The sequence below is a fragment of the Protopterus annectens genome, chromosome 8.part0 (assembly GCF_019279795.1).
Source record: "Protopterus annectens isolate FY-2018-M chromosome 8.part0, PAN1.0, whole genome shotgun sequence".
Lineage (NCBI taxonomy): Eukaryota > Metazoa > Chordata > Ceratodontiformes > Protopteridae > Protopterus > Protopterus annectens.
In genome coordinates this window covers 1,911,783,555-1,911,799,960 of record NC_056741.1, presented here as the reverse complement: position 1 = coordinate 1,911,799,960, position 16,406 = coordinate 1,911,783,555, and the positions used below count along the sequence as shown (strand labels likewise).

The 16,406-nt window shown below is 35.8% G+C and overlaps 1 protein-coding gene across 1 annotated transcript in view; it reads left to right on the top strand.

The window, feature by feature from the left end:
- SLC12A3 (solute carrier family 12 member 3) overlaps positions 1-13,743 on the top strand; it is a 564,508-nt gene extending 550,765 nt beyond the window's left edge. Inside the window, exon 32 of the mRNA XM_044079103.1 lies at positions 13,602-13,743. Coding sequence (XP_043935038.1) covers positions 13,602-13,743 — 142 coding nt within the window. The remainder of the gene's footprint in view (positions 1-13,601) is intronic.
- Positions 13,744-16,406: the final 2,663 nt, after the last annotated feature.

Below are 16,406 nucleotides of genomic sequence, written 5' to 3'. Positions count from 1 at the left end.
CACTACTTTGCCTAGGGCACCATATCAGCTAAGACTGGCCCTGGTAATTATAAGATTACCCAGAAAACAAACTTTATTTTCACTCACCCATCTCTCCTCATATTAATTTCTACTCTCTATACTTGTTGTCCTGCTGCTCATGCTGTGTTTGTTTTGATCAATCATTTATGAAAATAATTTGTCATTTATAACATATCCTGCCTCTGTTGTATATTTATATATGCACCAAATTTATTGCTATACTTTTAACATCTGAGGTTGTTTTCATTAAAAGAAATCCATTGTCTTAACATCTGTGGTATTTCACATTAAAAGAAACCAATTACACAACATATGTAAATTCATATAACAAATAATCTGAACAAATTTATACAGTACCAAATAAGCATTAGGTATTACATAATTCATAATGCTGGATTTAACAGTTACTCAAAGGTAGGTTAAAATTATTATTGTAAGATACATTTTCAGAGTCTGCAGATGGGCAGTGTGAATGTAAACCTTGTTTGCCAGGCCATGTTAAACTCATGCATGTAATAATCATAAGCCCCATCTTTGACCAGGTATATGGAGTAACTAAAGATATATTGGTATAACAGATCTTCTAGACAACATGCCCACTTTTTATAAAGGGTAAAACTTCAGATAATCAGTGAAGATGATGGCCCTCCAGCAGATAAAAAGGAGTGCATTTGATGGAGCACAAGGGAAATACAGCAAAGTTTCAGAAAACCAGTTTCTACCCAGGCTATTTCATTGTGTACCAAAGGGTGTCAGTACAGTTATACCCCCTTACAGAAGCACAAGGTGCAAAGCACTCTAGTAGTTAGGCTAATTCGGCAATCCAGAGGCCCACAAAAGGTAATCTTCCTGTGGATTATGTGATTATGTGATTGATCCAAGGATGACATTGCAAATCAACCTTGGCAGATACTTAGTCTGTTATTATCAGACCATTGAATAACGTTGAGGACCTGCATCTTAGCTGAAATTTCAACAAACAGCTCCTTAACACAACACAGGAAAAATCAGTCAGGGCATTTGACATTCCCAGTCATTCAGCTGCACTTCTAGAACTTCCATTTTGTCAGGTATCAATTTCAGGTGTTTTCATAGTATCTAACACATAACAGTATTAAGGAGGACATTAGATACACATGTGGCACTTACTGCATTTGATAAAGGGAAATAAAAAAACAACATTGAATATCTAAGCTGCACCTTCTCACAATGACACACACTGGTTATACATGTAGACATATATAAATATTATTTACTTTATATATTAATATATTTATTTGATAAGAAAAAAAATGAAGTCAGCAACACATCTCCGAGGAATTCTGATAGGAAGAAAAGAATGGGCTTAGAAATGAACAGTGCCCTGTGAATTTCTGTCATCTGATGGTCATAAGACAATTCCAGTGTCCCTTCTAGATGCTCTGGCAGTCTTATGATACATTATATCAGATGCCAAGGAAGGCTCTAGAAGAACAATTCTAGAACTATCACTCTGGTCTCTCACTACAAGGAGGTCTCTGATTATCCATACTGACACTATCTCTGTATTATTTGCTTGTCTTAAAGGAGCACCGCTCCCAAAACTAAAAAAAAAAAAAACAAAAAACAAAAAAAACCACACATTCTTCAACAAATCTTGAAGTTTTCTGCATTACTAATGTCTCTCTATCAAAGTAAATGGTTACTATTATTTAAGCAATAACCAATGATGTGGTGTGGTATACTGAAGATTTACCCACGGCTGGTGTGGTTTAATCACAAGGGCGAAGCCCGAGTGATTAAATAAAGCCAACCGTGGGTAAATTTCAATACACCACAACCATGGATTCGGTTATTGCTATTATACAATGACATTATTTAAGAAAAAAATACTTACTTTTCTTAAATAATGTCTTTGTATAATGGCACATTACTGTTCTTCCTCTGGTTGTGGTACACTGCTTCCTTGTTTTGATGTACTGAGCATGCGCATGGGACTTGCGTCCCATGCATACCCAGTAAATCAATGCTTTGAAATTAGGGTTGCCACCTTTTCAAATGCCCAAAGTGGGACATTTTTTGTACAAACATGAGATTTTGCAGGACAAAACATACCCACAGCCAGTGCAAAGGTCAGAACTTTACTTTTTTGCCAAAATAAAAGGTTATTCTTATAGCATTTGAGCTCCTTATGATGTTTCATATAATATTTAGGTGTTTCAGATACAAAATAACTTTTATGCAACTATTAAAGAAAACTTGGGAAATATTTTTTCTCCTAAAATCTCAGGACATTTGCCATTTTTAGTTTTTTTTTTGCAGGACACAACTGCCCAAATAGGGACTGTCCGTCGCAAAGAGGGACAGATGGTAACCATATTTGAAATGGAAGCAACGGAGAAAAGAAAGTCTCTGTTGCATCATTTTTTCTTTTTTATTTGTTAAAAAAAAATGTTTTGAGCACTTTATACCAACGGAAAAAGTCCAGGCAACCGGACCTTTTTCCGTTGGTTGTTGTTGTGTCTTTCGACTTTTCCCAGTTAGGGGTCACCACAGTGGAACTCTGGTCTGCTAATGATTGGCAGTAGATTTTTACGTGCTGCGTTGCCGGCCCTGACGCACAACCTTCAATGAAGGTACGCCCATTCACGCATGTCTCCACACATAAGATGCTCTAGCTGAGAATCAAACAGGACAACGTCTTACTGTGAGGTGACAACGCTACCGCAGCACCACCACTGCAGTTTACAATGAGCACGCTGGCCAATCAGCATGCACATTTTGGAATATTAATGGGGGGGGTCATTGTATAATTTCTAATTTGTCATTTCCCCAAATTACCTGAAGGAGGCTGCCATGGCTAGCATGACTTTGTTTTACAGTCAATGCCTTCGCCTTCCTGATGTCATTTTAGAGGGACAGAAAAAAATCCTTATGATAAGGGAATTATTTACTGTGGTTTTCTCTGTCATCAGTTTACAGCACTACTGTGACTGCCTGCTTTTCACTGTCAGCATCAGTTTGCATTTGAATTACTTTGGTTCCTTTGATTTTGGCTATCTCTGTTGCAGCATTTTAAGGAATGTATGAATGGCAGGTTGAAAATGTAGCTGAGCTAATTGTTCTTTTCAAAAGTAATAAATGTAGTTCAGTGTTCGAGTGTGAGAAATCTAACCCCTGTGATTAACAGGCATTACTTGGGCTGAGATGGTTTATGTTATTGTAGCTAGAATTAATGTCTTTGATGTTAATCTTGTTTCCCCCACTCACTGACTTTTCTCAACAAAAAATGTATAGAATGCAAAAATGCTATAACAAAGCACCAGAAAGTAAGAGGAGTTGAAACATACTTGCTTTCTTTCTTTGTAGCATTGAGTTTTATTAAAGGGAAAGACATTTGCATCTGAAAACTAAGCTTGAAAGCCCTACCTTTGTTCAGACTCCAGGTTACACTGTTTATCTGAGGTGTGACGCTGGCAATCTGTGACTGATAAGGCACTTTTAAATGTCACTGATTAAGAGGTATTGTTTTTTTAATGGCTCTGCAGTTTGGATAAGTGACCTAACTTTTAGTAGACTTTGTGATGTAACAGATAAGACAAATGCAGGAAAGAAAAGCAAACATAATGTTTTTCTGTATGTGAAGTGTTTAGTGTTTAGTGTTGGATTACAGAAACAATGAGTGGGAAGGTCACTGAAAAACTGATTACCAATGTCTTTGTTTGTAAGTTCCATGATGATATGTTCCATGGACTTGCAGACCAGGCTCGTCAGGTTAATGGGGCGGTAGTTCCCGGGGTCCATGGTGGCTCCCCCCTTGTGGAGTGGGATAACCGTTGCTGTACACCATTCAGCAGGCACAAAGCCTGAGGAGAGGGTATGATTGAACATGGTACTTAGGTGGGGTGCCAGTTCATTCTGTAGTTCATGTAGAACGCAGCCTGGGATGTCATCTGGTCTCATGGATGCAGTATTCTTAGCTCTGGAGAGTGCGGTTTCTACCTGTGTGGCCATGATTATCGGAATTTGGTAATCTTTTGGTATTGAGATGGGCCTTTTAGGGGGTGAGAGGGGGGTGAAGTTGGCACTAAATTGATCTGCCAGGATATTGGCAATATCCTTGGGATCAGTATATTTAATGCCATTCTGTTGTAGCTCAGAGCAGATCTGAGCATTGCCATTTAGATTTTTGACATAACTATAGAATGCCTTGTGGTTGTCTTTGGAATCTTTGGCAATTTTATTTTCGTAACTAGCTTTTGAGGATTTTATGAGGGATCTCAGATTCTTACTGAGGCTGGTGAGGGAGTTTTTTCATCCTGGAATTTTCCTCTTTTCTGCAATGGTTTCTTCCTTCTGTTATATAGTTTGTTTATAGCAGGGGACCACCAGATTGGCTTCCTTTTTTTGGAGACGAGCATCTTGGTTCTGTTTGGGATGGCATGATTCATGCATGAGTGGATGTGCTTGTACAGTGCCTTAGTGTAGGATTCTGCAGTCGAACTTCCAGATCCCGTCTGCATGGGTGTTGTGAAGTTTGTCACTTCTGACTTCAGTAGCATGAAGTTGGCTTTGGAGAAGTTTTTTAAGGAGGTTTCCTTACTGGGGGGTGGGGGTGGGATGTGGATGTCAAAGGTGATTTGCTTATGATCAGACCTGGCCAATGAGGGGGTGACCACTGGTGTGGAGCATCTATCTCCCATGTTGGTAATGACCAGGTCTAGGATACTGGAGCCCCTGGTGGAACAATGGATTAGTTTATTCAGGGCGTTGAAATTTATGAATTCCAAGAACCATTGGGAAAAGGAGTTGGTAACCGAGTAGTTTTCCCAATTAATGGCAGGGTAGTTGAAATCACCCAGCATTAGGGTGTTTGGTTGTATCTTAATATTTTCCAGTATGTTTAGAAAGGTGTAGTGAGAATCTTGGGGCACTGTGGGGAATCTGTAGCAAGCTACAATTTGGATTGCAGTCTTACCTAGTGTTAGTTGCACCTGGAGAATTTCAGATGCATTGTGTTGGACAACTAGCCTGGAGGTGTGAATATCCTTGGTGAATATGGACACTCCTCCACCTTTAGTGTTTCAGTCTTGGTTTTGTGGCCGAAAAGTGTGGTAAGAATTGTAGCCCGGTATTGCAGGGGTGCTCTCTGGAGCCTAGAACCAGGTCTCAGTTACTGCACAGATATCGATGTTCTCCATTTTTAGGAGTGTCTCGAGAGAGTGCATTTTGAGGTTTAGACTTCTAGCATTGAGTAGCATTACCTTCAGATTTTGCATGCTTGTATCTGTTACAGTGGTGGTTTTATCCTTTGAACCTTGCCTAAAAAAGGCACTATAGGAGTGGCAAGAGCTTTAGCCAGTAACCTGAATCCCAGGGGTGACAGGTGCAGACCATCTCTGGCAAAGCATCGTGGTTTGTCGATCATGTCTTCCCAGGCAGACAAATACTGGATCCCTTTTGAATGACACCAGAAGCTTAGCCAATTGTTGAAGTCAATCATTTTGTCCTTATGCTGTGGTATCATTCTGGGTGAAGGCAGGATGCTACTCAGGGCTAGGGTCATACCTGCCTGGGTCACATGATCCAAGAGCTCTTCCATGTCTCTTTTCATGTAGTCCAGGGAGGTATGTCTCAAGTCATTCACTCCAGCATGGACAATGACAGAGTCGTATTTGTACTTGTTGTGGAATGACTTGAGTGCATGCGTTATGTGGTGGATCCTGGCACCCGACAGGCAGCTGACTGTAATTTTCTCCTTGTTCAGCCTGGTGAGTGGGACATCAGTGTGCCTGACTATAGAGTCACCTATGACTAAAGTGTTGGGTACATTGTCTTGCCTTAGGGGCTGTTGTTGGGTGGCACACTGGTGTTGTGAGCTATGTGTCACTTTGGTTGTGACTGGTGTTTGTTTGCATTTTGGCTTCGGAGGTCCTTGTTGCTTGGACAGGTTAATGTTAAGGGCCTCTGCATATGTGGGTTTAGTGTTGCTATGTGTGGGTGTTGATGGTGTGGGTTTTGAAGGGCTATGAGTTGCTTGAGGTGTAATGCAGGTGTTAACCTTCTCCTCTTGACTGTCTAGCACAATCTTGGCTGGAGAGAGCTTTGCTTCCAGTTTGGCTATGTAAGTGCATCTCTCACAGGTTGTAGTGTTGGGTGGTAGGAGGAGAGGATTGTCTGTGTACATGAGGCAGTTGCCACATTGCCCCAGTATGCCCAGATTCACCAGGTGGACAGGAGAAATCACTGGAAGCTGACCCTTGGACATGCCTGTTTAGGTGCTTTTTTGTAAAGTTTAAGAGCTGTTTTCCCTTACCTTTGCAAGGTACTTTGCAATTATAGGCTGTTTAGTGCCTATGATTAATTTCTCCTTATTGACAAGGAGAGCTGAGTTTCAGATAAGACAAACCAGTCCTGGGCTAGGTGCCTCTCAAGAAAAAGTCTCTGTTAACGACTTAGAAAACAAAAGAAGCACTCCACGGCTTGACGGCAACTCTTTATTGTAGAATAAAAACAGTAAGCGCTTTCACGTTATGAAGAACGTTTCTTCAGACTTCAAAAAACACATATCCTGACTGCATTTAAATACACATCTATACATTTACTAACCAGCCACTAAAGGCAAATCATTAAACAATCAAATTAATTAATTTGTCAATTAATTATGTCTTCATCAATTAGATACACATACATCTAAGGGAAACTCTTTATAAACATTATATAACAAAAACGTCCTACCTATGTATTGTGTGACCAACTATTTTAAAATTCTAAAAAAATTCTTAATATTATATGAATATATATATATGTATAAAAAAATATATATATCGTGTGAATATTATAAATAATAAATAATAAAATAAATAATTGATTCTATTTAATAATATAAAAATATAAATGTAAATAAATATATAAGAATAAATAAAACACACATTCTATAGATTTTATAAATAAAAATGCTTACAATAAAATATCTATCTTTATAATGAAATGGTACAAAACTACATTTGTAATAAAAACATATATACACATTCATATTTATATCATATGAATGTATCACTCATATAAATAACCAACAAAAATTGTATTTCTTTAATAGATCTAAAAATTCCTAATATATATATATATATATATATATATATATATATATATATATATACAAAATGAACATCTTATTTGAATAAACATATGAAAATATGTGTATATATATATATATATAGAGAGAGAGAGAGAAAAAACTCTTGTAAACATCTACAGCTATCAAAAGTGCATATACAATACAAATAAATAAATTATGTTCCATGAGTGACAACCTAAGGATAATTTAATGTTTATATGGTTTGGCTAATAAAAATGGCTTCAGTGAGATTTTCTCATTCAAGCCATGTCCTCGGCTTGTAGTCTTATTATCCATTTATTCTCTCTTTCTTCCGTGTAATTTCTGATGTTACCCAGTCTCTCTGTTTTTAAAATCACTTCCAATGCCATGAATTTAAAACTGTGTCTAGATCCTACTTTAATAACATGTTTGGCCAAAGCATTATTTTCATTTTCTTTATTTATGGCATAAACATGTTCTCTGACCCTTTCTCTTAGGGTCCTATTTGTTTTTCCCACATACAATGATGCACATAATTGGCATTGAGCTAGGTAGATCAAATCTCTAGATCTGCAGTCAGCATATTTATCAAACATAAACTTTCTTCCATTATCAGGGTGAATAAACTCATTCCCATTAAGCATATAGCTACATTGATTACAATGTCTACATGCAAAAGTGCCCTTCCTTTGTGAACGTATTGACTCTTTCCTATTGTCTTCAAAGCAAAGTAGTCTTTTTAGAGACTTCATATTTTTATAGGTAACATTTGGTCTATCTCCTGCCAATTCTCTAATTCTATCATCTACCATTAACATTCTCCAATTATTATTTATAATTTCTTTAATTCTACTGTTTTTGTTTGTATATGGTATGACTAACCTACTTATTTTATTATCAGATTTTTTCTTACTCATCATTTGTTCACTTCTGTTATATCTGAATAAAAAGGGTTTCCCTTTGTCCTTCCTGTATCTAATATTTTCTGAAATAATGGTGTTTACATCCTGTCTATCATAGCCCCTCTCTAAGAAACTATTCTTCAACATATTTTGTTGTTCATCATATCTATTATCATCAGTCACTAGCCTAGATATCCTTAGGGATTGACTTTTCACTATATTGGGGTAGATGTGTCTTGGGTGCATGCTGTTATGATGTAATAAATTATTTCTCCAACAAGATTTTCTATATAGATCTGTACCTATTTCTTTGCCCTCTTTTTTAATATATACATCTAAAAACTCTATATGGTTAGATGAAAAAGTATGTTCAAATCTTAAAAAATCTGTCGTGCCATTTATGTATAAAACAAAATCATTCAGTTGTTCCACTGTGCCATTCCATACAAGGAAAACATCATCCACAAAACGTTTATATAGTTTTATGTTCTCCTTAAAAGGAGCGTCTCTTAACACATATGATGTGCCCTCCCATGTATACCTAATCAGGTAGGCATGGAATATGTTAGGCTTTTATTCATAGAAAAGAATGTCCCCAGAGATCTTATTATGAGATATATGATGTTATTAGAGATAGTTTTGGAGAATAATGTCTTCACATATGATAACAAATATTTTCTACAGAAGAAAGGTGTAGCAATGGGGACACCATGTGCAAACTCCTATGTGAATTTAGTTATGGCATATCCCTAAGGATCCCTATGGCATTGCCCTGCGGCAATTATAAGCCTAGCCCGATTCTGCATGGCTTACGCCACCCCTTGATTTGCGTATACTGTGCCCTTTTTAAGGTTTAGTTTACAGTGCCTCTGTCTAATAGTGACACGGGAGTAATCCCTGGGACAAACCTACGATCCCATTAGTTATTTTTGATACAAAATCCCACGAGTCCTTATATAAGTAGCCAAATGTATCCAGTATCCCCTTGATACTCTAGTCAATATTATACTTAGCGAGAGGGAGTGTGATAGAGGCCTTTGCATTCACAGTGGCATGTAAGGGGGGTTGTTTAAATCCTTATAAACTTTTGGGATACTGAATATGGTGGGTATCTTTGGGCAGGGGACTTTCAAAAAATTGTATGCATCAAGAGAAATCTCTTGGTTCAACAACATGTCCTCTAACATCGAATTCATATTTTATGAGCTATATTCAACTCATTCCTTGAAATTTCTGTATAAGTGTCAGTGTTTAATAAATAGAACATTTTGCTAATGTCTTCATTTGACTTCATCACAACTATCCACCACCCTTGTCAGGTTTCATCACTTTTATATTTTTGTCAATACTAATGCTACTCAGTAGTTCTCCCTTGCACATTTCTGTCTTTTGTTCATAATTCTGATGTCATTTTGGCACAGTTTTTCAAAAATATCAACCACAGGGTGTATAGGTGGAATAAAGGTACTGGGTCTTCTCATGCCTGAAAATATATCAGGATTGTTCCCCCAAACAAAAACTAAGTCAAGTTTCCTACAAAAAAGTTTCAGTTGTAACAATGTCTCCATGGCATCAACCCCTCTTGTTGGGACAATGGTCAAACCTTTCTCCAGTAAGTCAGCCCATTCATTGCTAACTGGGCATCACTATAGTTAAAGATTTTAAAGTCACCCTTGGAATTGTAAACAACTTTTAAAATCTCCTCTTTCCTCGCCCTCTCCCCTCCCTCTGTCCTGCCCAGCTTGCAGTTGTTGTTGTCTGTGATTCCCCCTCCTTTTTTCAATAACCTCTGGACCTTCTCAAAGTGGGGGGGTACTCTAAAGGGTTAGCTACATCTTCAAGTTCATTCACAGGGACGTGAACATTTATTTCCACAATAACAGTATATAATGTGTTCTGTTTTATGCTATATGTATTTCTCTGTTGCTATTGTTATGTGTTTATGTTAGTTTTTCATTCTTTCATTTTTCCTTATTGTTATTTTGATTCATAATGTGCTTAAACATATTTACACACCCTTGTGATTTTTTTTGTATATGGATGTGACTGTATTATTTAGAATACATTTGGGGGGGGGGGTATTCATGATTTTACAAAGTTAGAAAAAATAAACTGGGTAAGGATGTTGTTCAAGTATTTATACTCTGTCAGTTATATTCAGTTAGCTAATCTTGTTCAATTATTAAAGCTTTTAGAGAATTAGTGTGTTTTGCACACTAATAACAGGTGCTTTAGAGTTTTTACTTAAAAAGTATTTGGGTTACACAAAAAAAAATGAATGCATTTTTATGACTTAATGTGTATGTTTTAAAAAAAAATGTAAAGGGCTCTTTAAATTGCAGAGAGAGCACACTAACCAGCTAGCTTCTTTGTTAACTTGACTTGTGACTTGTTACTTGTATTTAAGGAGTTGTGTGCAGAATGGCTGATTTTTCTGATGAAGTCCATGTAATTTGGACGAAAGCACTCATTGTTGTGGAATAAAAGAATCTTAGTTTCACTTCTGACTCCTTCTTTTGGATTCTGCATTTGAGATTAACAATACAATACTAATTTAAAAAAAAGTACATTTGAGATTAACACTACAATGCCAATAAAAAAAAAAACTACAAGGTAACAAAATCCAGAACTGAGCAGATAACAAATAAAGCTTTTCCATTTGTTGGAGAAGGACATCAGCAAAATACAATAACTTTTCTCTGATTTAGACATTAGCATCTTCAATACTCATACCTCTCAATCTCTTAGCACAAGAAATCTGGATAAACCAGAAAATAATGGAGGACAAAGGCTCAAAATCAGTGACAAATTTTAAATATTGCTCTTATAAATGTAGAAAGCTCTAGAATAATAGGTTTTGTGTTGGAATACATTTTCTGAAGCATGTGAAGTCTGATACTCAAATGTCTGTGATTATTTAATGACTTCAATCCTCAGATTTGCCAAAAAACCCACAACTTTTATAAGGTACAGACCTAAACTATAAGACAAAAATCTGGACAAATGAGAGATAAGTCAATACTGACAACCCTAGAACTCTAATACCTGTTCACCAAAGATATCATAAAAAATATTTATGTATGCATTTATGTATGTATAAGTATGTATGTATGTATGTATAAATTTGCCAACCACAGTACATCACTGATCCACAGAGACCCTTTTCAGACTCAGCTTAAGAGCATTGTATGGTTACATGATGCACTGAGAGTAAAACTGAGGTCTGTTTTTTTTTTTTTTTTGAGATGCGATGCCGATGGTCCATGATAGCTTTGGTAGATGGTTGTAATTGCAAAACTAAGGGCATTGTTTACATAGCTGTTTATGATTATTATGAAGATTTTTATATAGGAAAAACTGAAAGATCTTTAGGTAAATATATTTATGAACATAATGATATTAACAAAAGAAATCAGAACAATGCCCTTTGCAAACACAGATTATCATGCATGGACTGTAATAAGTTTGTATTTGCTTTGTTGGATAAGGTCAATTACCTTGGGGGAAACTGTTATTGAATATAAAGAACGGATTTGGCAAATACAACTTAAAGCATCAGATCCACCAGGATTAAATGAGAATATTTCTACTGTAAGTCCCCTTACGTTTTGTGCTATGAATTTATAATTACATCAGTGCATCAGCGTTGGTTGGAATTTTTTTACTCTCATATTTTTAACTTTTGAATGCATATGCAATGTTTATTTATTTGTATAATTTTTTATGGTGTTTTTTTATTTTATAAATGAATTATTTAATGAATTATTAATTTGAATTCCTAATAGACTTTTAATAGGGAACTATGTTATTAACAATTTTAATTGATTAATTCTGATGTTAATGGTTCAAGGATTTAAATGAAGTGAGCAGTTATTCTGCTTTTTGGTTCTGAAAAAGTCCATTTACATTCATGTGGATGAAAGTGCTTAACCTTTCAAAACATTTTTCGTATTTCTACCTGCAAGTCTTGTGTTTTGTTCAGATGCAGTGCATTTGTTATTAGTTTTATATTTTGCCTCAGCTCCACTTTATTGGTGTTTTAAATAGAGTTTAATTGAAATTTTTTTCACAAACATATTTTTGTATATAATTTACCAACAATGCGTACTTTAAATGATTTTACATTCTATAAGAATAAAAGTATTAAAAGTAAAAACTGTGTTAATTATATACAATATTTATGATGTATGCCTGAAAGAAAAGAGTACAAATATACGTTTATATTTATCATTTTAGACAAATCAAAATTAAATATATATCTAATCTTAAATGTATAGCCCATCTTTGATCATATTTTTAAATATTTTTACTTAGCTGATGTATCATTTTGTAGATAAATATTAATAAGGGAATAAATGTTAGTCCATGGAATCCTTAAAAAAAATTCTTGAAATATCCTATTTTTTTATGATGGTCTCTCTTTGCACAAGTTCTTGAAGTGATGATAAAATGTACAAATTGGGGTGCAGACTTTTTTCCATCTTCATCCTCATTTTTCCTTAATCTTTTAATAGTATGTTTTTTTTCCCCTGGTACATATTCAATCATTTTTTTACAGTAGGGTGAGCTTCTTTCTGTCTAGCAACATAGTGTAGCAGTTAAGATGAATTGCAAAACAAGTTGCAAACAGCAAGGCTTTGTTTGAGACTTAACTTCCACTTCAACATTGTTTACCTTAGTGCAAGTCTCTGTTGCATCCAAACCACTCCATATTAGCAATGGTTGTCTTTTATTTTTTTTCTTTTTTAACCTATTTGTTGACTGTGTAAGCCCAGTGAACAACATATCCTGTTGCAGGGGCAAACTGAGGGCACGTTCCATTAAGTGACTTCCTCAGAGTCACAGAATAGGCAGTTGAAGTTGAAAGGAATCGAACCCTGTAACTGGAAACAGAAGCAACTCTGTAACAGCTCAGAACTTTAGTCTTCTGTGCTAACTGCCAGAAGAATAAATAATTTCAGAGTATGTTATTAAATGCATTGAGTGTGGAAAATACATAAAATAGATGTGATAATTTAAGAAATATATTTATTTAAATAAAGACCTTCATATATATTTTCAAATTTTTGTTGTTGTCTATGTCTGGGTAGATTTGCTCTTTAATGAATATGAGTCCCCGGATTATCAGAATAGCCAATCATCACAATCCTTTCTGTCAGGCAGGAGTTACTGCATTTAAGGGAGTTGGTTGCTCACCTGATGTTCTTCTTTAACAGTCACCACTCTGATCTGTAAATACTTACTGTTTCAAAACTGTACATGTAAAATGTTCTGTGGGTGGGCACAAGGCCCCTCACTATCCTGCAGCGCTTGATGTGCCACCATACTGTACCAGCAGAGCATGCCATATGGACTATACTCGTAGACAGCATCTATCCCTCTCAGATATATGATTTCCACAGACCATTTTCAAACCTACATCTCCCATGCAGCAGCAACAGACAGTGTTTCTTAACCTTTAAAAAGCTCTGCTTCATGGGCAAGGAGAAATTATCTAAAGTGATATTCAGATGTCTTCATGCACTGGAGTTTTCTAGAATAATAATTTATTTTCATGGTATTCTACTGTGTTTACTTTACTGTATCCTTTTCTGTTTTAGGACCATGCCTATTGCCAGAACAAAATCATGCCCAAGCTCACTCTACATGGCCTGGCTTGAGACCATCTCCCAGGATCTTAGAGCTCCTGTCCTGTTTGTCCGAGGAAACCAGGAAAGTGTCCTTACCTTCTACTGCCAGTAAAATAGAACTTTCTGCAGCTATGTTTATTGTCAGACTATATATAATTTTATATATATATATATATATATATATATATATATATATATATATATATATATATATATATACTTTATTAGAAGGTGCAAATGAAAAACCCCAAGCTGAACAACTTTTTCATACAATGGGATCTACTGCTTCCAATGTTCATATTGAGCTTGTACTGTAGTAAATGTATTAAATCTACAAAAAGCTGACATTCTTAACAGTCAAACCAAGTGAAGATTACTGCATTAGGTTAAGTTTTTAGCTGCAATGTTTCTGCACTTTTTATTGCTATTTTAGAATCAGTCAGTATGAAAATTTTCTTATGTTAATATCCCAAACTATAAGTGATTTTGCTCTGTTTTTAAAATGCTCAGTTGTGAACACTTGCACTCAGGTTGTCAGGCAAAACTTTTAAGTTCTCACAATTTTTGTATATTTTAAATGTCTTGAAATTGTATACCAAATGCATATTATGTACATACATATGTACATACATATATATATACCTTAGAAGTATTTAAACAGGAAGATTTTTATTTCATTTGTGTATCCATCTCATATGATGTAAGTGGAATGTTTATTTGGTAGGTACACTATATGGGAAGGGCACATAAACTGACATTTAATAGTGAAAGAGTCATCCCTTCATTTCTATTATCATACAGAGTTGCAGGAATTTATCATCTATGGAAATCTGGTTCTTTTGATCAAAACAATGGGTTTTTATTTGGTGAAACTGATTACAGTAAAGAGTAACTGGCTAGAAACAAGTGGTGAGATGTATAGAGATAAAACTGCATCACTGGAGTTATATAAGGTGTATGTATGTGTGTGTGTGTGTGTGTGTGTGTGTGTGTGTGTGTGTGTGTGTGTGTGTGTGTGTGTAAGAGACTAACAGAAGCACAAGATGTACTGGATGACTGAATGGGTCATACAGCCAGCACATGTGACTATAATCGAGTGATTGAAAGCTAGTTCTCCTTGCCTGAATGTTCTTGTACTTTCTGTCCTACCTACCATTTATTAGTATCAAGATATGACCATCACACTGATTACTTTATAAAAAATAAATGCTGGAAAATTCCTGACATCAGAGTAGACTTTGTAACTTGTAATGTTACATGATGAGACAGTATCCTTGAAATGTCAGACAAGACTTGAGCTAAGGCAGAAAAGGTGAGATGGCGACACGGTGGAAAGTTAGGCACCAAAGATAAGGGAGAGGAAGAAAGAAAGGAAGAAAAGGGATAGCGAGAGAGAGAGAAATGGAGAGAGACAACATAGAAAAAGAGAGGGAGAAAGAGAGAAAGAAGGATATGCTGAGATTTGGGGGGGGGGGGGCAAAGTCAAAAGCTAGAGAAATGAAGAAACTAAGATTCCACTGCAAGAACAATTTCATCACACACAAACTCATACTTAACATAGTCGTATGAACATATAACACATGCTAAAAAAATGGGCTAACAGCTCCATGTGGTCACATGATTGCTGCTCCTAGCCCTTTAACAGCTGCTCTTACATCTATAGCATCTGTACTCACATTACATGCCCTCAGGAACACTTTTAACACACTAAGCTCTGGCAGCGAATTTTGCAAGCACACCTCTGAACTGTTCAGATTTTTGAAGAATGTCCAGATTTTTCCTTCATATTTTTAGTCTGCTCCTCATAAAATTTGTGGTATTCTTGCAAATCACTGAGGATTGAAGACACTAAATAATTACATACATTTGAGATTCAAACTTCATATCATTCAGAAAATGCATGCTAACACAAATCCTGTTATTTTAACAACTTTCTAAGTTTTTAAGAGCAATATTTAAACTCTGGCCCTATTTTTGGGGCTTTGTCACCACATTATTTTAGGCCTTGTCCAGATTTCTTGTGCTAAGAAGTTGAGAGTTATATTTGCAAGGCATTCCAAAGCCCAAGCACCTGCTCAGTAATTAAGTAGTAACTTATGCCATTTGTAAATCAGTCCACGTCCATTTTTTTGTATTATTTGTGCATTTGTTACAGGGGATGTGGCTTTATCCGGAACAGATATTTTTTCAGCCCCAGCTTGGATCATTGGCAAAAATGTAGAGAAGATACATAATTGATTAAAATGGCAGATTCCAAAAGTAAGAAGTTCAGTGCTAAAGTAGAACAAAGTTTCAAGATTAATAATACAACAAAATGGAAAAGAAACAGGTAAAACACAAAAACAAAGCATTGTAGTTATACACTGTCAATATTGTCATAGCAATACTGGATTTATATTAACAACAAGAAAGTAATAATTTTTGGTAATGGAGGCAGGATCCCCCGTTATTGTATGAATCCAATGAAGGTGGAGTATCTTAGACCATGTATGGGGATAATGTGAATATAAGTGAACCTCCTCATCATACCATTTCAAATTTGACTCCCCCTCACTCATTCTTTCATATCTGTTTGTATAGTCATATCATTTCTGCCCTATCTCCATAATTTGCTAGTGTGTTCTGCTCTATGTCATGAGTCTGTTTCTATATGCTAGGCACTTCATCAATAGCTGACCAGGTTCCACACTTACCTTTGTCCATAGAAAAGTCAGAAAGCTGCAGATTCTATTCCCACACCAGGTGTTTGGATTCATGTACCACTTGTAACACAAT